The sequence below is a fragment of the Stigmatopora argus genome, chromosome 22 (assembly GCF_051989625.1).
Source record: "Stigmatopora argus isolate UIUO_Sarg chromosome 22, RoL_Sarg_1.0, whole genome shotgun sequence".
In the NCBI taxonomy this organism is placed as follows: Eukaryota; Metazoa; Chordata; class Actinopteri; order Syngnathiformes; family Syngnathidae; genus Stigmatopora; species Stigmatopora argus.
Genome location: NC_135408.1, coordinates 3,685,629 through 3,711,847, shown reverse-complemented (window position 1 = coordinate 3,711,847; position 26,219 = coordinate 3,685,629). Strand labels below are relative to the sequence as shown.

Below are 26,219 nucleotides of genomic sequence, written 5' to 3'. Positions count from 1 at the left end.
TGCTTTAGGGGAAATGAACTCGAAATCTTCCTTCAAGGTCAAGCAGTCTGTCGGAAAAGATTGCTGTCAAATGGTTTGTAAAAGTCAACATGATATCTGCAAATTTTTGGCCACCGCAACATTTACCGTATTTTCTCACATATATGCCGTATTTGTCGCTCAAAAAATGATGACTGAATCGAGGGTACGGCTTATATGCGCACAAATTAGACTTGACATGCACCAAACTGCAAGATGAACAGGAAGAAATGCCTTAACGCAAAGGAAAATTAATTTTGATGTCTATGAATGAAATTCAGGAAAAAAGATAAACCTTATTTTGCATGAAACGTGAAAAAACTCACTTACTTGTGCCTGCCATTTCTTGGATGACAAACCAGACCGCTACGGACACACTTTTTGGTTGTACTGGTCACGTGACTTCCTTTTTGAATTTGTCTATGTGCTGGCAACACCCTTTAGGAATGTGCAATCCAGGAATCGATTTATACATTTATATATCTCAGAAATACCACGCGCGATGATTTTTCTCAAGATTTTCCCTTCATAGTAACACATTTGTACTCCCTATTAAAACCATGAATATTGAGGGGAAAATTGTGAATCAGGGGGTGTCTTATACGAGACAAATTGTAAGATTCAACGATTTGAAGGCAATTTTAAGGATACGGCTTATACGCGGAGGCAGCTAATATGCGAGAAAATACGGTAATCAAACGGCGTTGCAAAAGCAAGATTGAATTTTCTTTTGTATTGCATCTCTTCACTTGAAGCTCAAGAAAAGACTTTGACGCAAATGTGTTTTTCGCAAAGCGGCACTTTTCCGATAACCCGATAATAGAAACACACTCATTGAGAGCATGGAGGAAAATAGTAGTAGTAACAAATGCGGCCCGAAAAAGAAGTCAGAAGGAGTACTCTGTCGCGGGCGCAGCAGAGCACACGACGCGACTTCTCCGGCGGTTTTGTCTCGGCGAGCACGTACAGCGAGAGTGGCCTTTGGCAATGTGCTTCTTGTTAAAAGAGGGGATGTACTTTTGAGTGTGAAGCAGTCTCTGGAAGGACTATTTGCCCAGACAGCACTTCTCAGTTCAGCCATGCACCGCTATCTGCACCGGAGCTAAGACACAGATACTGCCGCACAATTGATATCTTTGAACTCTTAGGAGGGAGAGGAGTTTTCGTTTTCAATGAAAGCCTGGTTTGCAGTTCTTTCTGGCAACTTCTCTCAAAGGTGAGCCTGTGTGTCGGAGTGTGGAAATGACAGAGAAATGAGCAGACGATGCACGTTTTAGTTGCTCCAACAATCCCAGTCCAAGACCAGTATAGACAGCAGGAATAACGGGAAGACTGGCGCCGCTGCGCTAGCCGCCCCGCGCTGCCTCTCCGTGGCCCTCGACTCACTGTCGGAGTCTTTCTCAGAATACGGTGGGATGATGTTGAATTCTTCATTTTTAACCTCTTCTTGCTCCGCTTCTTCACTGGTCTCAATCTGGAAATGGAAAGGGTTGAAATTTGAAGAGGAGATATAAAAATAAATAATAATTATCGTAGATACCTGATACATTCCCGGTCCTTCACATCATTTTGTGCGGCTCACGAATGTAAATCACGTTTCTCGACTTTGTGTGTCATTTAACTGAAGATTATAGAGAATATTTACAATTTTTTCTCTTTTTTTTAAATTAAATTAAAATTCTCAAGTCGCCCTTCATTTCGAAAAATAAATTGGCAAATAAGTTATGTGGCTTTGTCCAAGCCTTAGTTATCTGAACAACAGTCAATGTTTTGCACTATTGAGCCTGCTATTCTCTGTTTTCTAGTGATGGCTACAATTTTTAACATTTGTCCTTGTTTTATCCCACTTTATTCATATTTTGGCTGGTAAAACTTTTAATCCATTGCAGCGTAAAGTCGGGAAAATATGGCATTTCTTGATGAATTCAAAATTTGGAATTTATCCATGGGGTTGGACATGCCGTCTTTTCATCGCAAAAATATTCTTCCATTAGTCAGTTGGCATCCAATTTAAAGGAATTCCCTGAAGTAAAAAGGAATCTCAAGGTAAAGGGAAACGGTTCATTGTGTGGTCATATTGACCTTGACAGCAGAAAACAATCAGCTCATCCTTGAGTTCAAATGAACATTCGTATCAAATGGGAAGAAATTGGCCTCCGGCAATACTGAGACGGCAATCATAAAAATGCTATGGATGAATGAACAACTTGGAAACACAATTTTTCCATCTCTGGCTGGTGCTGAGGTGGAACAACAACAGGTTGATGCTTCACTTCAATTGTAAGATGTTAGGGAACATATTGTTTCCTGTAAGCAGTACAGAAAAACCTTTATGCAATCTGGACACAAAGTGATGCTAATGTGATGTTGTCTACGTCTACTTTTTTGTCCAACACAAAAAATATGGCCAATTGAGGAGAAAAAAAATGTTTAGAGTTGTTTCTTATGAATTAAGCACTGAATTGTTCTCTTTACTCATGTTTTCGGACATTTCATGTAATCATAACAAGGGCTAAAATTACTTTTAGCAATCTTTTAACTTTGTTTTTCTCCTCTTGACCTGCTATAATATATGATGTTTTATGCATAAACGTTGTAATTGTTTATAAATGTTGAACAAAAGAGATGTTTTGATGGCAGTGGGAGTAAAAAAAAAGAGTTACCAGGCACCTTTGTGAATTAATAATATATTAATTAAACCTTTTCCTGATTTCATCAGCTATCTAAAAAAAATCACTTAATCAATTTTTTTTCAGGTATTTTCAAATCTGTAGTTTCATTTGCTCCAAATTTCCCAACACTCCCTGCTGTCGGTGTCTTAGAGATTTTTTGGGTGGGCCTTTGCCACTCTTAAAGTGTGCAATAACTGCAGTTTACTCCAATATTTACAAAATTTCAGATTCCACTTCAAGAACCCTCAAATCGGTTTGGAAATAGCTTTATCTGAGGATGTCTGGAAGAAAATATTATCCAGCACATATACATATTCAATCTGTGCTAAACACATCTTTACTCAGGTTAGGATTCAACATTCTTCTCATTAATTATTAATATTATCATACTAAAGTTAGGCTGGCCAAATTACGGTCTTTTCTGCTTGTGATCGATGTATGCATTTGAGTTCAATATGTAAAAAATGTTCAAATATTATTAACATGCTTATTTGTACCGGATGTGAACAATGAAGAAAGTTTAGACTGACAAAAAGAAGTAGCAAAAACTCATTTTTCACCTCGAAACTTTGTTTACACGTACAATCTTTTCCTTTCACAAGTTCTATTGGCTACTTCACTTAAAAGGTTCTATTTGCAGCTGTAGCGGATGGTCTCTACAGTGTGTACACTGCAAACACATTTGCTGCTCTGTGATGTGAGCAGGAAACAGCTGTCACCACGGAAAGTCACTCACCCAGCTGTCGACCTATGTCACGATGCCTACTTATGCCCGAAAGCCGAAGATGTGCACTTTTCTCCGCTAATGATTAATTAAGTGAATTGATGCATGCAAAGGTTCATATGGCTAAAACATATGGCTGCCGTTGCACCGCGCTGGCCGTAACGAACTGTCAATAACGCCGGACGTGTTGACGGATCGGACGCACTATCGCTATGTAGCTCGCCTAATCATATCCTGCAAAGTCAAATAAAAATTAAAAGAACTCCAACGAAGCTTATTGTTAAATAAACTATGCTTATCAATGTTGAAGGCAGCCCACTGGTGGCAGATTTTGCGGCAGCGGGTTGTTGTGGGAGGATTAAGAGAAAAGAAAGAGAATATAGAGTGTAGGGGTGTGCATACATGAATATTAAAAGTTGAGGGTTGAGTCTGACGTCGAAAACACCTTCAACTAATCGGCAACCACAATGGGCCAGGAGGGGCTTAGCAATGCTGGTAAGTTTCTGGAATAACAGGTGTTGCTGCCATGTAAGATTCCGTTAGTCTTGCACCGAGGTTGTGGTGTGTGTTAAACGCTCGTGCGCCGAGGGCTCGCTTACGGTGGTGAATTCCGGGAGAGAGTTGACGGCGTGGACGCTCTCCTCCTCGACTCTCGGGGAAGGCTCGGGAGCTGGAACCGGGCTGGTCTCAGTGGGGGGTGCCACGGAAATTCCCATGGAGCTGATAGCGGCACCTGAGGCAGAATCAGCAGGGGGTGTCTTTGCAAGCTTCATTATTCATCATTATAGCAAGTCGCTCTGACTTGGGCACTCTGTCCTATATTTGAATACATTGGACGACTGCATTTGTTAGGGTTATAAAACTGGGATTTGATGGAGGAAGTGAACTTATTCCTGACTATTTTATGTACAATCCTGGCCTTTTTGGATGAGCATATATCGGTGATAGACTGGTAATCAGTCCAGCAAACCTTCAACCCTATTAAAAATGGAAATGTATTCTAATTCAGACATCACGCTCTGGACAAATTGAAAAATCTATTATGAAAAGGAACATTGTACAGACGCTCCCCTACTTACGAACGAGTTAGGTTCCGAGCGATTGTTCATAAGTTGAATTTGTTTTTTAAGTTGAATCAGTGCTATATTTTGTATTATAATTTATGTTTAAGGCCTATATAAGTATATTGAAGATTTATCTAAGTGCATTTGTATGTTTAAGGCTTGTATAAGTAACACGTACTGGTTTGTACTGAAAAAAAACATTTCATAAAATGGAGAGAATACATACAGTACTGTATACATACATTAGAGAGAGAGATTTACTAGAAAGTGGCCGAAAGAAGCTATCTAATGACGATTGCAGTTTTCTTTTTTTCATCATAAATGATGCGGTAGCACTGTATGGCATCATTCCATTGATTTGCAAACTTTGTGCAACGTTCAATATTTGGGTCCTGCTGCTCCATCTTTCTGTTTATAAATGGTACTGACGGTCGAACGATTCAAGTTGTATTCCTGTGCAACGCTCACCACTTTCTGACGCGCAGCAAGCTTCGTTATTATTGCCACTCGTTTCAAATGAAATGGCTTGCCTCTTCCTTGCACCTCCCTCACTAGAAGCCTTTCGCTTTTCACCAACCATATTGAATAATGGATGCACGAGATATTGAATGATAAAAAGGTTCTTTGCGCACTGGAGATACGTTCACGCACTTGCGCACTGCAACGAACTGGGCAGAGGAAGGTAGATGCTGGGTGAGCTGAGCTCTCACAGCGCCAGGCGTCGTCGGTATTAGCGGTGGAAAGAAGCACTACTCGGAAAAAGGCGCGCAATACAAAATCGAACTTACGAACATTTTTCGACATAAACGCAATTTGCAGACATGTTCGTATGTACCGTTGTTCGTAACTCGAATGTTTGTAAGTAGGGGAGCGTCTGTATATAAAAAAAACACTAGTCCAGGATTTAGGATATTTGTTCATTTTCTGAACCACGGAGTTGTATGTGTTTGGGATGTGGGAGGAAACCGAAGCCCCCGGAGAAAAGCCACGCAAGGCTGGGCAGAACATCCAAACTCCAAACAGTGGGAATTGACTTGTGATTGAACCCTCGACACCAAAACTGTAAAGGAGGCACGCTAACCACATGGCCTCCGGCTCGCCCCGTATGAATATTAAAATAGTTCAATCGCAAAAAGAAAAACTTTAGTCCCTTTCTTTGTAAAATTAACCACAAAAGCACAAAAACTGTTTTTATCTAACAGCACTGTTGGGCAGAAATTCAGAATTGCTACCAAATTCCTACTGCGCCCTCCATTTAGTTTTATTATTGTGGCAGCCAGGATTTTAATATTTTTTCCAAAAAATTTAATCATTTATTGGAAAACACCAACCCTTACAATATAAACCTCTATTTTCTTTCTTTCTGACCAAGTGTTGAGCAGAGTAGATTGAGCACATACAGGGAAAAGAAGCAGACAGTGAGTAGCCTATTCGGTTGTTTTGAGTCAAAACTCTTTGCTGAAGACTGTTTTGACCAATTGACAAATGACATGGGATGTTTTTTTAGCTAAACTGTGTAAAAATAGACGGTTTGCATCTGGGCTAGCTGCCATTGATAAGAATGACATGGGAACCAAAACAGCAAGGCTCTACCTGGTTTGTTGGTTTGGGGACTGCCAGGTTCCGCTTTATTGATGGACAAAATAACAACACTGTATAGTTTAAAACTGTGGTTGGGAACCTTTTTGACGGAGAGAGCCATAAAAAAATCATATTTTCAAATGCTCTTCCTTGAGAGCCATGCTCAAATTTTAAAGGCCAAAATACATGAAAATGTGGGCATTTTTTTTGTCATTTTATCACTTTTAAAGTACAAAAAGACTGAATTCTTTTGACAACATTGTTATGCCATTGCTAATCAATGAGTGTCAATGACGATATTCATGGAGAAGAGTCTAATTAAAAAAATATGATCAAAAATGCGCTAGAGGTCGTGTCAACGCCACCGTGCCGACGTAATTCTGCTATTGGTGTGTTTAGGACTCGGGTTTTTCCATATTTTATCTCACGGGTTAGCGGAGAGCCTCATGCACCCATCAAAAGAGCCGCATGTGGCTCCCGAGCCACAGGTTCCCTACCCCTGGTTTAAAAGATTGCATTATGATGTGTAGGTAATTTTTTCTTGAAATTATTGGAGTACAGCCAAGAGATGCATTGCTATGTCTAGGAAATGATACTCACGCAGACAGATGTTGTTTTTGAACATGTGCAGGATGCGCTGACAACCCTGCCATTCGTTGCCGCTGCCATCGCAAGTGCACCACTGGGACACCTCTGTACTGCTGTTGCTCACATAGTTGGGAGTCATGATGGTGCCTGCAAAACAGGGTGAACATCAGCTACAAGTAGGCTAAGATATTAATACCCCGTGTCTCTGTTGCAAACACTGTTGAACGCATTCATGGTCCAATAAAAGGGATAAAAATGTTAAGAATGCACTTTTTAATATAAAGGTAAGATATTGAATTGGTTTGCTTGATGGATATTCAAATGTGAGGTTCTTTTGTATGGTCTTTCTAAGAGGAATTCTGAAGCAGTAGAAAAAGTAGAAGAAATTGTAGTTTTTTTGGAAAGAATTGTTCATTAAATAAATGGTGATTTTTTTCTTGAATCTTTATTATCAATGTAGAGGGTATTGTGAGGAAAGTGATAGAATTAGAAATCTCATCAATATTTGAGTTACATTATATCTAAGGTGTGAAAGTCGTAATTAGGACGGACATGGCGGTTAGAACATACCATCAAGTTCAGACTGAGTCTCTGACTGGTAATAGCTATCATTCATGCTAACAATTTGCTTCTACAGGTCATCAAAATGCCAGATTCATTTCACATGAACCCGTTTGTATTTACTATATTTTGCACAGAATCTGTACTCATAAGGAACTGTAATCTTTGTATGAAATTCATTCAAATCAAATCAAAAAATCAAAATCAAAAGCCTTTGTTGTCATCATACAGAGCTGCGTATAACGAAATTGGTGCTTTAAAAAAAAAAAAAAATCAAATTAAAGAGAAATTTCCCTGACCGAGGATCGAACCCAGGCCACGGCGGCGAGAGCATCGAATCCTAGCCACTAGACCAGGGGTGTCAGACGCAGGTTGTTTCGCGGGCCGCGTTAACGTCAACTCGATTTCATGTGGGCCAGACCATTTTAGATAAACTTAGATAGACTTTTTATAAATGGATTAAAAGCCCTGACTATTCAGTTTTTTATAGATATAAAAACAATGTTTATTTTAGCTTTTTTTTAAATATATTTTTGGATTTTACAAAATGATTTTTGAACTAAAAACACAGAAAAAAAATTATTCAAAAATTACAATTATTGATTTAAAAGGGAAAATCAGGAAATTTAATATACATCTATACTCTTCATTTTAATTTGATCCTAAAACAGAAAGTCGGCACTCATGATTTACTTTCCCGGGCCACACAAAATGATGCGGCGGGCCAGATTTGGCCCCCGGGCCGCCACTTTGACACATGTGCACTAGACCATCAGGGACATACATTGAAACTAAAACCCGCCCAAAAATGACTCACAAACATAATGAAAGTATATTGCCAAAAGCTCTACATGAGCAAAGATTTCTTTGAAAACGAGTGTCTCTTTCCCAAGAAGGATTCTAAAAGTCAAATATCAGTGCATGACACCTGCTGATTATTTTTAAATAATCCTTCCAGCCGTGTTCTGCCATTTTCCCCAAAATGATTCAATTTCTCAACACCTTCTCCACTTTTTCTCACCTATGAGTCCAGCATAGGCCTTGAGGCACATTGCTCTGCTTTCTCGCATGCAGCCAGAAGCAGACAGAGGAGCTGGCTGACAGTTGTGTTGGAAATCAGCAAACCGGGATCTGACATACACACACACAAAAACACAGGATTTCAGAATTTTAAAGGTACCTGAGGGTAAAAATTCCCTCTCTTTTGCCAAGCCAAAGACAATGACAAAGCATCCCACCAGTACTATCGCAAAGAACCACTTTCTCAGGTGGAAATTGTGTTATTTGGTCATCAATAAACAGTCTCAAGCCATGATATGTTGTGCCCTGCCTGTACATTCATGACAGTTTTATTGCCAAAGCAAACTGGAATAGATTAATCATGAGTTGATCAGTTATGCCTGCAAGGTTGGAAGTTCCTTTTAAATTGTTTTACAGTGTTGCATGCAATTCTTTTTAAATTTTTCACTTAAAAGAAGTCTTATTGATCATTACACTACAAATTCTCACAAGTTAACTATGATGGCCTTCCCCTAATGTGTACATACATTGTTATTTGGCATTGCAAAGAGTAAGGAAAAGAAATGGATTGGGATTTGCTATAAATAAATGTAATACGTTAAAATCCAGCGATCACAAGATTTGACACACTAATTGAATTATAGAATCATATAAAAGAGAATTTAAAAATCAATAATCAAGACTGACGCAGATCTAAAACTATTGAAATTGTGGAATAAAACAACTTTTGCAATGGGTTTGCCACTGTATAGTTGAAACCAATGAGATTTTCAGAGATAAGCAGACATATTGGAATGTAAAAAAAGATTTTACGATATAAGTTCAAAACGGAGGCAGAATCTTCATAAGACGACGCAAGTGAGTGAAAGAGAGAGCGCCCGCCACAGAAGCATTTCTGGCTCCATTAACATTGGATTTACTGAATAGTAAATGTCTTACAAGCATAAAAGAGTGATTGAAAAACTAATAACTTGTTATCTGAAAATATTACACCCAGGATTTACTAGTAGTGCAGTTTGACGACATTGGCCGGGGCAACAATAACTGCAAAAGCCTTTTTGTAACGGTTCTTATTTCGTTGTTAACAACTCTTCTTTACCATCTTTGTCACTTGGTCAAAACTGTCCTCATTAAAATGTTTTGATCAAAACATCAGAATAAATACGAGCTGGTCAATTTATATGTGCTCAATTCCCTACAATTGCAATTTTCCACACAACACGTAGTATCTACCAATTGATTTTCTTGGAGGAAAAAATAAATAAAAAAGTCAAAACGCTGGCTACCACAGCAGTGAAACAAAACAAATGAAAAAGCCTGGCATCGCTTACATGGTTATTGACTGTAAAACTGTGTTTTGTGCTTTTTAAAACTTATTTTACAAAGAAAGAGAAAGACTAAAAGTTGTGGCCAAGTAAATTCCAATCTCTCGAATCTGGTGAAGTACCTCCTGAGGTGATAGTGGGCATGACAATCTCAGTTTCTGAAGTGAGAACTTTTCTTAAACACTCTCACACAAAATCAAATGCCGAGATTCCATAACATTATTTTCTATACTGCTTACGGAACATCTAATGTCATTATTATGGCTCAGGTTGTCTTTATCTGTTCTCACCTACAAAGCTCATCCCGAGTGCAATAGTTCTGCAGGCTGAGGCAATTGGGCTTGCCCACTCGGTCCTCCCCCTTGTTGTTCTCCTCGTAGGAACACGAGGGCACGATGGTTTTCCTACGCCGCTCCCCGCAAAGGGTATCGGAGCACGGGCAGAAGAGCAGGGCAAAGCTGTACTCTTCTGGGACACGCTCCAGGAAGCGCCGCAGGGCCCGGTGGCATTTTTGCCGGTTGCAGCCGTTGTCAGAAGCGGCCATTCGTTTGGTGCACGCCACTACGTACTCAGAACGCAGGGAACCGCATTTCTCATACAGGCCGCAGTCCTGTGCCGCCTTGAGACACTGATTGTGACCGTCCATGGAGACAGATGAAGCTGATGGGAAAGGAAATGTGTCAGGTCTCCTGTGAGGAGACAACCTTTCATTGATTTGTTTATTTCAAGGGCTGTACCTGCCATGATGGAGGCCATATGTGACATCTCAATGTTTCTCACCAGGCTGAATTCCAGTTCTTCATATGGAGACACTTCATATTCGTCATATGCTAAAAACAGAAGCAAAAGCTTGTTGTCTATTGGTTACATTTATAGAAACCATCATTGCTGTATAAAATCAGAATAAGTACTTTCAGAGTCATTTAATTTAAACCACTGGAAACATATTCTTTCTGTTTTCTCTATCACTTATCCTCATTAAGGTTTGAGCTATCGTCTCTTCTAGCTTACAGTACACACTGCATTGGTCGCCAGGGCACAAAAAAACTAACAGAAATTGATGTTTTGCAGTTTGCCGTGTGCCAAACCGTAATAGAACAGCCAAAATATCCAGTCTTTTAAAGTATATAAAGTGTATAAGAATATTAAATGAAAATATTCTGTGTATTATTTTATGATTCTTTACCATCTTTCATTGAAATTTACGCTGAACAAAATGGATGTCATTTTTCATGGTACGCATGGAACTAAATAAACTGTAGCCACACTACTATAGATTTTGTCCGTTACCGGACGTTTCGTCGAAAGACGTTTGGTCCCCGGACGTTTGGTCGACCGGACGTTTGGTAGAACGGACGTTTGGTAGAACAGACATTTGGTAGAACGGACGTTTGGTCGCCGGGTTCGCTCGCTGTCAAATTATGACAGAGAGTTTACTGTTGATATTTTGATATTAGATATTTAGATATTAAACTCACTCTCTCTCTCAGTCATGATTATAATTTTGAGAGCTAGTTTCAACAGTAACAACTCGGCGACCAAACGTCCATTCTGCCAAACGTCCGTTCTACCAAACGTCTGGTCGACCAGACATCCGGGGACCAAACGTCTGGGGACCAAACGTCTTTCGACGAAACGTCCGAGTACCGATTTTGTCCATTTCTTTGTTCATGTATCTGTTTTTTTTACCCTGAAAAATACTGCCCGCTGGGTGGAGGATGTAGGCAACCGTTTTCCATTGTCCAATTCACGCATTGATTTTACACTAGCATTTAGTTTAGGTGACAATATTTTTTTCCTCCCAAATCAAATTTGTTATAACGGCATTAATGAAATGTCAAGAATTATCTAAAGTTGAGTTTAGTGTTTAGAGTGCTTGATACAAGCGCAATGTTATTTCAGTATATTGGTGTGCCTGTCTACTGATATGATCTGGAAGTGTTTTGTAGGTAAGCGCTAAACATCCACAAAGCTGGCCGTGCTTCAATCCCACCTCCAAACCTCACAGTCCAGTAGACCCTGAGGCAGTGTTCCTCCCTTCGAGAGCCGCGCTGACATTTGCAGACTTGGAGGGGGCGGTGGCGCTGCAAGGAGTTCTGAGCCTCCAGGCACTCGGCTCGGGCGTTTGGGCCGAGCGGCGAGACCGCCTCCTCGGCAGCGCAGTACTCCAGCAGTCGATAGAGGACCATGCAAGACTGCTCCTGGACGCAGCCCTGCTCTGCCAGCAGACAATCAAAGGAGGCTGACACCGGAGTGCTACCTGATGGAGACACAGTGACACCTGGTCTTCACGGAAGGCGCTTAGCTGCTGGCTTAATTGTCCCGCCGTTTGCCGTTAGGCTAAATAGCTTGTAATTGAGACAACACATCAAATTAATTGTGCTCCGTGAACACACCAGAGAACGACCGTACTCATTATCATAACCCGCAGGAAGATTCAATTGAATGCCCGCAAGTGTTCCTCGTTCGCAATATGGTCATAAAACACCGCAGCGGGTGGGTTGATTAGATTGATTGACAGTCGTGGGGGAAGGAGGGCATTCATCTTTTTTGGAGAGCCTCCAAGTAAACAGTCAGCTAAAATGTAAGCACTGTCCAAACACAAAATCCTCTGACAATAATGCATTGTATGAGCTCATTCTTATCAGGGTTGAAACACACATCTCGCACAGCGCAATATATTCCCATCTAAATTGTTTCTCTTTTAAACCTCTGCTTTCAGTTGCAAAGCCTTCCTCATGTCACTCCCTAGAGTGCATATTAGATACCTTTTTGTGTGTAGGTTGTTGAATAGCGTCACATTCCTTAGGTAGAACATTGGCTTGCATGGAAAAGGATGTTGTTGCACAGCCAAATCTCAACTGCCGCTTGGCCAATTTTTTAGTTTGCAATTTAACAACCGTTGAAAATTCTTTTTTTTTGTTCTTCTTTTGTTGATTCTGCTTTACTCATGTCAGCTGCAGACAGGTGTGTTCAAACAACATGTTATAATGAAGCATGTAACGATTCTAAGTTGAAAAAGGGTTTTCTGCATCATAAAAGACGTAAAAATACTTGATATTTCAAGAAAGGAACACTGAAATATTTGCGGGAACACCTTTCCAAGTGACAACCGGTATACAGGAATAAATTATCATTTTCCTTTTGCTGCCCCATGTTTAGGTATATTTGATTTAACACATGGGCGGGAATCAATCAAATTCAACATGATTTTTAATTACATTTCGCCACCTAACTCATCTACCTTCGTTTCTTAAAAATCATCAAGGAGGGCTCACATGATAAGACATAAAAGTGCATAATTCTATTTGTGACTCCATGTAATGCTTAAAACTACTCATTATTATGCATTGAACTATTATTAGATCTCTTGATCCACTGCCAGAATCACAGTTCAAATGGGTTGGATGTAAATCAAGTGACAATTTAGGGAGGATGAAAAGCACCAAATGCGGCTCTGGAGGCACACTTTGTAGGTCCCTGATTAGACATCTATTATTGTCAATTGCACTGAAAAAGTGGCAAATTGTGTTTCTCTGAGAAAACAAACTTGCCAAAAAATGAAATGTTGTATCTGCTAAATTCAGGATTTTCAAATACAAATAAATTTTATTTTCATGAAGAAAGATGGGAATCTGTCTTTTTGTCAATTTGGTGTTCATCTAGCCAGAGAACAAAATATTTTGTGGCGCTTGAAAAAAAGGCAATATCTTGCATTACAATTTATATAATAGTTAAGATTATTTTTCTTGCTTAATTTCTCTCTGTTCACCCAAAACATCTCCCTGTCTGTGACTTTCTCTTAATAAACAAAACAATCTGAACAACCACAATAAGAGTATAATAAACTCCCAGGTGGCACATTTAGACCGTGTGCGGTCGATTGGTCGCCGGTCTTTTGGTCGCCGGTCTTTTGGTCGCCGGTCTTTTGGTCGCGGTCTTTTGGTCGCCCTGACCGCGACAACGGGCGACCAAAAGACCGGCGATCAAAAGACCGACAACCAAAAGACCGGCGACAAAACAAGGTAAAACAACACGGTCTACGCATCAATAAAAGCCAACAATGGCCATGAGCAGTTTCACTGAGCCGACGTGTGAGTGTATAAGAGTTTGTATGTACATGCATTGTCCCTTTAAGAAGGTACGTCAGTCAGGGTCTTAACAAGTTCTCCAACAAAAAACAATAAAAGTCTGGGAAATTTGGAGCTTTTCTTTAGCCTAATAATTTCTAGGGCATTAAGTATGACTAAATAGTAATTCGCAGTTTGTATTTAGGGAATTTGAGCAACGATTTAAATGGTAATTATCAATAACCTTCCGGGCGACCAAAAGATCGGCGACCAATCGACCGTGTATCCATTAAGACAGTTCAATCTTAGATGACACACAGATTGTCGTTCTCCTGAACAGGTAAGAGGAAAATACGAACTATAAAGCAAGTTTGAAAAAAAGTTGATAAGAATACATGCTTGGACAAACTGCACAGGCCTGTGGGTGTTTGTCGGCTCACGTACATTAACATATAGATTACGCGCAGACACACTCAAATACGCAGCATTGTGTTGAGATTGGTCACACGCTTTGATTAACTGCTGGCGAGCGGCAGGGCCAAGCAGTGCCGCCATTCCCGTTCTGCTGCCGCGTTTTTTGGCAATCTCGGACGCCGCACGAGGTCCACGTTTCACTCACGCATGAAATATATCATAAACAGAGGCAAAGCTTTATTGCCGCTGCAGGAAAGCTGCCATAGCTCCTGCCACGACTCCACGGACCAAAACGGCCTCGTGAAAAGCGACGCTAATCCAAACGCTTGGCTTCCGAAATCATTACAACACATGCGGAGCGTCAGGGTTAAATCTATGAACACACAACGTTTATCTGACAAACATAAAAGCTTCACAGAGTACAGAGTTTCACTCATTGATTAACTTAAGATCTCTTAAGACTCAGGGCAAGTGTGAAGAAGATCGGGGGGTGAATTATTGTGATATGTGCGTCATAACGCACTCTATTGATTTCTCACTGGGTTGATTAATACGGTGTGTGCAGGAAAAGATGATGAAGGTTCACACCGTTCATGGGAGACCACACGCCAACGTTCACAGGGAAGTGATTGGCTGCGGCCAATTTATCTCCTAGCCATTCAAAGGCGTGGGATGGATGGCCGGCCATCCACGCTGGCGGCCAGTAATTGGAGATGAGAGGAGAGAGTGTGGCAGAGAAGTCTGGAGGGACTCGGGAGACGGGGAGTGTGACGGAAAGAAATTCCCGCGTGGTACCCACAACACTGAAGATGAAACTAGACAGCTGGACACAACATTAGGAACACCTGTATAAGGTGCCTTTGAAACGCCTGTATTTCGCCACTAAAATTTTCATTGATACTCATAACTATTTTCAGTAGATCCGTTGGGCTGAAGCCCTCATTTTTCTTCCTGAAATTTTCATCAGGCAAGTCCTTCGTTTTTTCTACAAGAGAAAAAAAATCATACATTCTATGTATCATGTGGAAAAAATATATTTTTGTGAGCTGACTTGTTAAAAATACAATAATTTGATACAGACTTTTATTACTGGCTTCTCAATATATCATGACACATACAACATATGACAGCAAATGACTTTAAAATGATAGCAGGCCATTTTTTGGACACAGCTTCATCTTCTGATAAAACGACTGCTGAAATCCTTGCCTGCGATCACGCCATTGGTTTCAACTATTTTGAGGCAAACCATTAATAAAATTATTTTTTATTGCACAGTTTACATAGTCGTGGATCTGTGCGTACTCTTTGACAAGATTATATCATTTAATTAGTGTGTCAAAACTCAGAAAAGTGGTACTTTAATGTAAAGACAATCATTGACCTGCAAGCAGAATGGCCAAACTGGAAAATAGCAAAACGGCATGGCCATAATGTGTAATGATTATTTTTTCTGCCAAAAGTGCGCCTCTTGGATGCCATTCAACACAGTCAACTAAAAGACATTCAGAAAGAAAATGGGCTGAGCAGATGGCAAATAACAGCAAGCTCTAGTAGATGTCCAAACTCTCTCCAATCAGCACATGAGTGACCCCCGAGTCATGCCAACATTTAAAATGCATTTATTCCCCACCGAATTAAGGATTAAAAACATGGCACCATCACTTTTGGAGTGTGTGAAGGCTTTTCACTTTGTGTTAAGAGCCGCGAGTGAATTAATGAATGAATTAATTGTGTATTCTGGCTTGTGTGCTGCACTCGCCCCTGGACAGAGTTGTTTCCTTAAGAAGGACACAGTTGGTTAATCGGCCATAATTAAGGCTGGTGTTAGTCCTTGCTGATGCAGCCTTTTCTTTTCCCACTTTCTCCTCCAATCAGCTCGTTGTCATCCAACATCTTTTAAAATTAAACATATGCTTAAGCAGGAAGACTGCAGTGAAAGCCCTGGGCATCGTTACACCAGTGGAATCTAAATTTTTTGTTTTGTTTTGTTTTTTTTCATCGTAAAAAGCTTATACATTATCTCATTTGCCATTGCGCCAATTTAGAATAGCGTTTCAAGATGATTTACAAACAACTCATTATGATGCTGTGCACTTCTACATCATAGCAAATTAGGTGCGCAATATATTGTTAATTATAACAGCCATGTCGAACTATAGTGCGGATTATTATCAGATAATTGGATATGGTTAGAGTGGGCTGTCGTACAGATTGACACCTCGAGGAGTTTTAGGTCGAACACTTAAAATATATGGGAGATGAGATTTGTCACATTACCAAAATATACTACTACTATATACTATTACTTGCTATACTATGTCCTTTTTTTTTTTTTTTTTACAAAAAAAGCCTTACTATACTGTCTTTTTTAAAGTAAAAGCCTTACTATATTATGTCGTTTTTTTAAAAGAAAAAAGCCTTACTATATTGTCGTTTTTTTTAAAGAAAAAAGCCTTACTAACTATGTCGTTTTTTAGGAAAAAAGCCTTACTATATTATGTCGTTTTTTAAAGAAAAAAGCCTTACTATATTATCGTTTTTTTAAAGAAAAAAGCCTTACTATACTATGTCGTTCTTTAGGAAAAAAGCCTTACTATATTATGTCGTTTTTTTTAAAGAAAAAAAGCCTTACTATATTATGTCGCTTTTTTTAAAAGAAAAAAGCCTTACTATATTATATCGTTTTTTAAAGAAAAAAGCCTTACTATATTATGTTGTTTTTTTTTTTAAAAAAGCCTTACTATACTATGTCGTTTTTTCAAGAAAAAAAGCCTTACCATACTATGTCGTTTTTTTAAAGAAAAAAAGCCTTACTATACTATGTTGTTTTTAAAGTCATTTTATTTTGAGCCAAAACCATATACCAGATTTAAGATGGAACCGCTCAAGACGTCCATATTAATTGAATTGTGACTCCCAATCCAAATGAATTGCAAGACTAGCTCTGCACTTTAACTGTGTAAAATATTAGAATGAAATCTGCATTCATTTATTTATTTGCCACTGCGGTGACTTCAATGCCACAAATTGAATTCCAACAATCCAAAATGGCCATGAGAATGTGTGTCTAATTCACCAATTCGTATGGAGCTGGGCAGTCACGTGACTGCACACAGAAACTACGCAAGAGTAGTATAGGTTTCATAATGAATCCTTTCTCGGAAACTAGGCAAGAAATATCATGCCCTCCAATTATTTTTGCAAAAATAAATGAATTCATTAAAAAGAAGACTTTGGACATCACCCTTTTTGAGAGTCTGCCTTTGTTTGATTTCGCTTGATGTTTTGAGCCGTCAGCCTTGACAGAACAAAGAGCCCAGCATGAGCCCGGTGTACAGAAGAGGATGTAATGAGGTTCTTAATGCTGTGGATTGCCTGACTGCCCTCTAACATAACACCTGAGAGAAGGACATTGTGGCCAAATTGATTTTGGAGACAATTAGGTCAAAGCTATAGATACTGAAATCGACCCATCTGCCAGGCACAAGCAATCTCATTTGGGATGGGGGGGGCAATCCTGTGATCACCATCCGTCAGCAACCATGTCCACTTTTGTCTTTTAACCACTAACCCCATGCGGTGGGCCATTATTGCTGCCCCTCGTTGCCCCCACCTTGAACCATAGCGCTCACTTGCATGAGTGTCTTCATTCCTTTAAGTTCTTCATTAAGTTCTGACATTTTCTTTAGCTTGAAGGCTTTTTGTTTTACAAATACTAATCATGAACATCACGATGGACAATTAGACTATTAATATAACTGTGGACTATTCTTCCAAGGCATTTGAAGGCAAAACAAAAACCAACGAGTAAATTCTGGAGCTTATATTTTCAGACATCTAGATAGCAACTTTTTAAATCCTTGTTTAGTTTACGTGCGCCACATGACAAAAGTTGGGGGAGTTTTGGGGAGGGGGGCGGTGGATTCTCAGCTTGTCTTCCCAGATCTATTTTGAATCCCCTCCGTCAGCGTGTATGCTCCTATATAACTTTAATGATTAATGCGTCTACGCTAGATGGAAGGGAAGTGATAAACACAAAACATGTCTACCATTGTTCTCCTGGGTTGTCACTCTACAGTACTAATGCATGCATTAAAAAAAAGAATCAAATATTTTCAAACTTCAAAAAGACAGTTACATGATCCATTCTGTGTATAGTCTATTACGGTACTCGGGCGTTTGGTCGCCAGACATTTGGTCGCCGGACGTTTGGTCGCCGGACGTTTGACAACATGACAGAGTTTACTGTTGAAACCAGCTCTCAAAATTATATGCATGAGAGAGAGAGAGTTTAATATCTAAATATCTACTGTTGAAACCAGCTCTCAAAATTATATTCACCCGGGCGACCAAACGTCCGGCGACCAAACGTCCGGGCGACCAAACGTCCGGGCGACCAAACGTCCGGGCGACCAAACGTCCGGCGACCAAACGTCCGGCGACCAAACGTCCGGTGACCAAACGTCCGATCACGGTCTATTACAATTATGTTTAAATTAAAAACATATTTTATATTTAAGAGACTGGCAGTGACCTATCAACCACTCAAAATGGATTAGACATCTATTGCCAACAGTGGCAACTATTGAGTTAATGGTACACACAAAACCCTGCTGCACTCTTTTTGTGAAAATTCATAATTAGTGTAAGCATAATTTTAATATACATACACACGTCCCATCAATGTTGAAGTAATGTTTCTTGCAACAAAGGATATAATCATAGTCTGCATTTCAAAACATTCGGAATCATCCTAATGTTGATGTACCTATTCTAAATAGACTAAATGGATTTTGATGAATAGCACAATTAGTCTTACAATTTTTCCAAGAAAATATCAACAAATCCCACTACTAAGTGGCCAATTGTATTGCATATGTCGAAAATAATGGCACTCTCTTTTGCAAAAGGACTTTCAAATTATGGCAACAAAAGCATTGGGAGAACTCTGTTGCCAACAGACAAACTTGCATTTGTTTGTGTCCACCCCCCACACCCGCCCACCCCCAAGTCCTCATCTCTAATGGAGAAATGATTTGAGATTGAGCCTTAATTTGATCAAGCAAAGAAAAAACGGTGAGAGGTAAAGCACAGTTGCACTCGCTCTAATCGGTTTTCATGCACAAAGCCAACAGAGACAGCCCTGCTAGAGATAGAATAGGCAGTGTGGAGCCGCCTGGCAAGCCACGAGAGACCGCTCTCACGTCAACAATTGCCTCACAAGAGCACTACATGGACCTGTGTATGGTTTTGATGAACTGGAACTCCGGAATGTAGCGCAGCAGCATCACATCATCACTCCTCCTCTGGTATACAACCGCCAGCCTCGAGGTCGCGTCGAGCGCTCCGGCTTTACTCCTGCAGCATTGTCAATATTTCATGTTCCTGCACTGTGCAGTGCCAAACTATGATGTGCCATATGGTTTCTTGGCAAAATGCTTCTGCCTGTGCAGCTTGCAATCAAAATGCAGAGGTCTTTGCAAGAATTAAGACTTACATTTGTATCAAATAGAGTTGGAAGCCTGTGAATTGTTCAATATATGTCGAAATGATATTTACAACGATAATACAACAAGCTATCATTTTCCTTTTATTCTTCTAGTATTTTGTTTTTGTTCACTGAGAGAGAGAGAAAAACTCCAAACAAGATGATTGAAGGTCAATGAATGATTTTATAATTCTTATTTCACAAAAGAAATCTCAGTTTATTAAATTTAGCTGCATATGATAAGGCACTGCAATTGAGCTCCATCCCCAAAGCTGTAAAGCTCTAGTACTCTTCAACTTACTCAACATACCACATTTTCTCGGATATACCCTGTATTTGTAGCTCAACAAAATGATAATTGAATCAAGTGCACGGCTTATATGCGCACAAATTAGACTTGACATGCACCAAACGTCATAATGCAAGACAATGCGGCCGATATGGTCATTTATTTCAAAATATAGAAAAGATTAACAGATAAAAAGTTCAACAAAATTTATTTTGACGTCTATGAATTAAATAAAAAAAAATGTATCTCCTTTTTATTTCTTGTTCGAGTGAGAACTATTTCAGGAATATGAACCATCGAAAGAATTAAAATATTTCAACATTAGAAGCAATATGGCCCCCACAACATCTTAAACTTCTGGTAAAAAAAAAAATGTAATTTCTATCATTAAAAAGCATCAGGTTCTCGTCAAGATAGACTTACTCGATATTTTACATTTACAAAGACAGGCATATTAACTTCCTTATGATATTGACCCAAATAATGTGCAATCCAGCAGACGATCCTTTCGATTCATACAGTATCTGAGAAATACCACATGCGATGATTTTTCTTAATATTTTCCCTTCAAAGTCACATATTTGTACTCCCTATTAAAACCATGAATATAGAGGTGAAAATAGTGAATTGGGGACATCTTATACGAGAGAAATTGTACAATTCAACGATTTTAAGGCAATTTTAAGGGTCCCGCTTATGCGCGGAAGCGGCTAAAATGCGAGAAAATATGGTAGTTCCTTAATACTGTTATACTACCAACCCCTAAGCAACTGTATCCGATCAATCAAATGCCATTCATTCATCTTCAATGTCGCTTATCCTTCGTGGGGGTACTGGAGCCTATCCTAAATGACTTCAAACGAAAGGCGGACAACACCCTAAGCTGGTCGCCAGGCGATCGTAGGGCACACAAGAAGACAGACAATCAATCGCACTCACAATCACATCGCCATTGAATGGGAATCAATCCCACGCTTGCCCACACCAAAGTCAGTTGGGTGAACCACTACACCATCAGTCACCACTCAACCAAATGTCCTCACAGAATTACATTCAAACACTGTTTTAGTACTGCGATTGGCTGGCAAACTTCTCAGAACAATTATCTGGTGTACTAACAGTCTTTAACATTTAACTAAAGCATCTTTTTTTTTTAAAACCGACCCACAGAACAGTTTACTCCCCAAAACACTATATAAATGCTCTCAATTGCATTGACCATGGAGAAAAAAACACAATTGCTGAACGCGTTGTAATCTATAAATGATATTTTTACTATATCAGATGCAAGAAATGAAGTCTCTCTAATATTTTCTCTCATCTCCATGATTTCCATTGGGCGTGTTGCCAGTTCAATCTTTGCGTGCAGTCGGCCAAAACACAACAGAGTCGTGAGCACACAATATAGAAAAAGTGTGCACGACAGGTGGTCTTGTTGGAAAAGTGGAGAAGCAAATGTTATATAGTCAAATATACTTATCTATAAAAACTCAAATTGGTCATTTGCAATACAGAGTAAATATAACTTTAAATAGACCTCCGCAAATTCATGTCACACTCCAGTCAACATCCTCTAAATAAAGAACCAAAACAGTCACAGTCAGCTCATGTGAATAATACAGGGGTCAATGTTAGCTTTAATGTCATTTAGCAATGACTTTTTCCCAATCGATTTTCTAGCCAATGGAAGCACATTCATGCTTTTCCATTGTAAATGTGGAAAAAAAAGCCTTGAAGGAAACAGTTGACCAATTCTTCAATCTGCTGTGCATTGTGTTTTTCTTGCTGAATAAAATACAGGCTTGCTGCTATTGTGAAATTCAAATGCTGTTTCCATAGGGGAGGACGCATAGACAGGTGCAATCCTCCTCCGCCGCCTCCTTCGATCTTGAATACACACTTTAATGACGACTTTGGCGAGCTTCCGCCCGCAGCTCTGTGGCTTGTCACCACTGACAGACATTTTTGGGGAAAGGCTTCTTCTAAAGTGCCACACTGCTAGCGTTAAGGTGACAGGAATGTACACGGCCAAATGTATTCGAATCTAAAAATAACATTGCATGAAATGTGATTTTACTGCTCCATCTCTTCCATTGTTTTCTCTAATACCTGTGAAGGAAATTTCAAATGTGATGATTTCTTTTTAAAACAGGCATGAAAGTCTATCGCTGACGATTTGCGTTCCCGTTGAAATAGATCAGAGATGAAAGGGAGGAGGGGGGTACTTTCTCACAGTATCAATTTTGAGTTAACCTTTAAAAAGTTCTCGAAATTGTGACTTTACGTGAACTCTAGTTCTAGGCAGATGTGGATACTTTATGAATGAATGATCTTTTCAGCATCCTGGCAAAGAGAAATGCACTATTCCACATTTCCATTGATATGCATATGATCATATGGTCAATAAAGTGACATTCTAGGATCTGTGTGTGGTCTTTTGTCAGAGGAATGAATGGACAGCCTGAGGATGAGACACACACACACATGAATAAACTCATCAAATTGATGATCTGCCTTGAGCAATGAAGAATACTCATAAAGCAAAATAAATAAATAACCCCATTTTTTTGTATTGATATTGCAGATCAGCTAACATTAATGGCTCACTGGAGAATTGTTTTTCAGCTTCAACAATTTCATTGAATTGATGACTGGGATTTTTCCCGCAATGGTAGCACACAAACACATTTTCTTTCCAAATTCAGTTTGGATAGAAAAAAAATATCCTAATCATTTTTTTTTAATATCCCAGAGTATTTGTCTAATTTAATCAAGCCAAGTGGCCCAAATGATGACGTGCCATAAAGTGGGTTTTTATTTTGCTGCCATAAAATGGCGAATCCTGCAACTCCTGACATCATATGAAAACCACTCTGCAATCACCATCTAATGCACGTTATGTACCTTGTCGCTGATTTACGCATGTGCTAATGGGGAAAAAAGCCCCCTCTTAAACGGAAATACCAGATAAGTGAAATGTCTCCATGATGTGGGACAGTCTAATCAATATATGCTGGGTGAGACCCCCAACCACCCCCCTTTGGAACATGTCCAAAGAAAGAAGAAAGACTTTATCCATGCATGATGTCATCCACATTTAAACTGCCTTTGAAATTGATAGTAAGTGGCCTTAATGAGATAATTTAGTCAGTTCAAAGGTTCTGTTCCGACCTGGGCTGCACCGGATTTGCATAGATTAGGTTTTATACATATAAATAGATGGTCAAGATGTAATTAAACAGATCCAATTTTTTTTATGAATTCTGTTTGCTTTTTACAGGTGCTTCAAAACGGACACCTTTTTAAAAGCATGTTTTACCCACCATGTTCACATAATGCATTTAAAGAATTCAGTCATGACGGAAAAATTCCACTTTAAGTGGACACGAATATTATTTTAGTACTGCTTGCCAGTCAGTTTTCTTAATTCTCTTTAAATGATCGTGAACGTGTCAAACCCAAAATATTACAGAATGGACACGCGATACGTTGTTTTGTAATGTGATGCAGAAAGTACATTTTCAACACTATGAATAGCTTTAAACGGAGATGTTGTCTGTTATGTATTTTTAAAATACTCGATATATTTGCAATGGCCCGAGTGGTTACCGCGTCGGGCTCACAGCTCTGGGTTCAAGTCCAAGTCGATCCAAATGTGTGAAGTTTGCCTGTTCTCCTGCGTGGGTTTCCTCCGGGTCCTCCGTTTTCCTCCCACATTCCAACAACATTCATGGTAGGCTGATTGGACACTCTAAATTGCCCCTAGGTATGAGTCTGAGCGTGAATGGTTGTCCGTCTCCTCGTACCCTGCGATCGGCTGGCCACCGATTCAGGGTGTCTCCCGCCTCTGGCCCCTTCGAAGTCAGCTGGGATAGTCTCCAGCACCCCCCGCGACCCTAATGAGGATGAAGCTGTTCAGAAATGAGATATTTGCAATGCCATGTGTAGTAACACAGTTATGTGGAATAACAGTGTAATTAACAGCGGACTTTGCCCCTGGTCTATTTCAAAGAGCGCAAAAGCTCTGGTGATTTAAAAAATAAAAGTGCCTACCGTGGGAGAAGACTTGAAGCAGGAGTCCGATTAACATCATCGTGTGCGTTGACATCGGACACTTTTGGTGAGGGAAAGTGTCAAAGTGGCACCCGGAGGATCGCAGCTCAGTAAGCCGTCTGCTGCTTCCACATACAATCCTCCTGTCGTGAGAGGAAGGTGATGATGAGGAGGCGCTCGCACACGCACGCAGTAAACCCCGATCCGACTCCGAGGGCCAGGTGAGAAATGCTGGCTGAAAAGTTGGCCAACAACACCGCGGACGCGCGCGCTACTGGAGGACACGCGCAAGTTCTCGCGATCTTTGCCGCTCCATCTCCGTCTCTTCCATCCACGCTTGGATGGATTGCGATGTCAAAAAAAAAGAGAGATCCCTCGGTGTGTGGCTCCGCTCGGAGGAGAGTGGGAATTGGCCCCGACCGCGTCTCCCGTTATTATAGGGGGCACGTGATCCGCTTCTGGAAAATCCCGAGGGGCTGAGAATGTTTCCTAGGGGGGAACAGCTGTGAGCAGATATGGCATGATGGACAGCAGTGACGGGAAGGGGGCTTAGATGGGGAGTGATATTGAAGTACCCGTTTTTTTTTCTCAGGCTATGACCCTAATGCGCTCATAATTGTAGTCAGGCAAAGTTTATGGGCGCTACATTTGTGAATTGTGCTGAGGAACTATGTTGGTGTTGGTTGATGTGCTTTTCCTACCCAGTGCTTGAGTCATTTCATGCACAAATTACGAATCTTTGTTTATTTAAACTCCCCCTTGGGCAATCTTAACTCATTGGTTGCCATTGACCGCGCAAGATGTCCAATCCATTTTGACTGGGAGGGTTGCCCCTGGATATAATGGGTAGAATCACAGCTGCTAATAGTGGAGTCTTTCTTAATGACCAAAACAGACATTTGCCTGGTAAAATATTAAAATACCGTAAGTGTCAAAAAATAAATAAAAATAAAAACAATTCAATAATCCAAAATAGTAACTTTCCCTATAAAAGGGCTAATCATCAAATTAGTGTGAATTTTGAATAGATGTCCACTATAGTGACCACTGTCCCTAAAAGTGTTAATATTTAAAAAAAAACTTTCCATGGGGGTTTATGAAAAATTCCTAAAGGTGAGCCATTGACGGCAATAGACGTTCATCCCATTTTTTTGTCTATTGCCGTCCATGGCACTTGGTTAAAATTGCACCAAAAATGCATCAAAATCTGCTAACCTCTTTTCTGTACAAAACAAGCATACGACTACATGTTTTAGCATAATACATGCTTTTTTTTAAATGGCAGTTTTATGGAGTCCCTCCGAAGCTCTTTCAGCAACAGACTGATGCACCCTCATTGCAGGAAGGATCCCATCAGCTGTCAGGCTCCTTAACAAAAGAAATGGCTGACTGTTAAGACCAACCATATGTATACATGTGCATCTATGTGTATGTATGTTATGTATATATAATATTTCAGCAACACGCTTATTTATTAATTAACTTATTTATTACCTATTTATTTATTTCTAAAATGTCTTTTCCTGTGTCTGTATTCTCACCCTCTGGCTACTATGATAGTGAAATTTTCCGAATACGGGATGAATAAAGTTATCTAATCTAATCTAATCTAATTTTACCACATTTAGTCATATGCAGATGTTTCATGTGTTGAAATAAAATACATTCAGAGAACTCTTTGTGGTTAAATGTTAATGAAACGTGTTCCTGGCTCACTGTGTACCCTGCAGACGGGGCGCTTTCATATCAGCTTGCAGCAGGATTGAGACTGTGAAATTTTGACTTTCTGCACTGCTGCAACTAGCCTGTGGGATGGGGTGCTTTTTGTCATCAGGGAATGACACGCAAAGAGAATTGCACTGCGCGGTAAATATTGACTTATTTTTCATTTTGCTCACCTCAGACAATGATTGTGCAGCCACATGGAATTGAAGCAGATGAGATAATTTATCAAGGGTTGAGCGGAGCAAATAAACGCCATTAACAGATTTGGTTGGTTGATCTCTTTGCAGCAGAAAAAGGGCATTTATTAACTTAAAAAAAGATAAAGCATGAATGTTTCAGTAATGTCCTTAGTATAATTTGCTGGTAATTTAATTCTAAAATAGAATGTGGCCTGCCTGTGGGAAAAAAAGGGAGATCTATATGCATATCCCATTGAATTGTATGGTTAAGTGGCAATATATTATCTTAGCAGGAAATGTCATAAAAAATAAGACACACATAAAAATTAAAGTTATGAAACCTCACTTCCACTAAACCCTCTAATTTTGTACTTCGTTCAAGTCGCTCATAAATTCAACAGATTCTTTTGTGAAAGTTTTACTCTATCACGTTGCAGCACTGCCC

General features: G+C 39.7%; 1 protein-coding gene across 1 annotated transcript; it reads right to left on the bottom strand.

The window, feature by feature from the left end:
- Nucleotides 1-505: 505 nt before the first annotated feature.
- Nucleotides 506-24,256, bottom strand: gfra3 (GDNF family receptor alpha 3). The gene is made up of 8 exons (XM_077593198.1): nucleotides 23,871-24,256; nucleotides 11,547-11,813; nucleotides 10,291-10,383; nucleotides 9,844-10,213; nucleotides 8,230-8,339; nucleotides 6,660-6,794; nucleotides 4,014-4,147; nucleotides 506-1,492 (listed from the first exon to the last, which is right to left on the bottom strand). Exons 1-8 carry the CDS (start codon nucleotides 23,923-23,925, stop codon nucleotides 1,292-1,294), a joined length of 1,365 nt encoding a protein of 454 aa, XP_077449324.1. The 5' UTR covers nucleotides 23,926-24,256; the 3' UTR covers nucleotides 506-1,291.
- Between the last annotated feature and the right edge of the window lie 1,963 nt (nucleotides 24,257-26,219).

Coding starts and splice junctions, on each gene's coding strand:
- gfra3 (XM_077593198.1), bottom strand. CDS start 23,925: ATGTCAACGCACACGATGATGTTAATCGGACTCCTGCTTCAAGTCTTC. Junction 8,340..9,843: donor ACTCGGGATGAGCTTTGTAG/GTGAGAACAGAT, acceptor TGTGTATGTCAG/ATCCCGGTTTGCTGATTTCC. Junction 1,493..4,013: donor CTCTCCCGGAATTCACCACC/GTAAGCGAGCCC, acceptor TTCCATTTCCAG/ATTGAGACCAGTGAAGAAGC.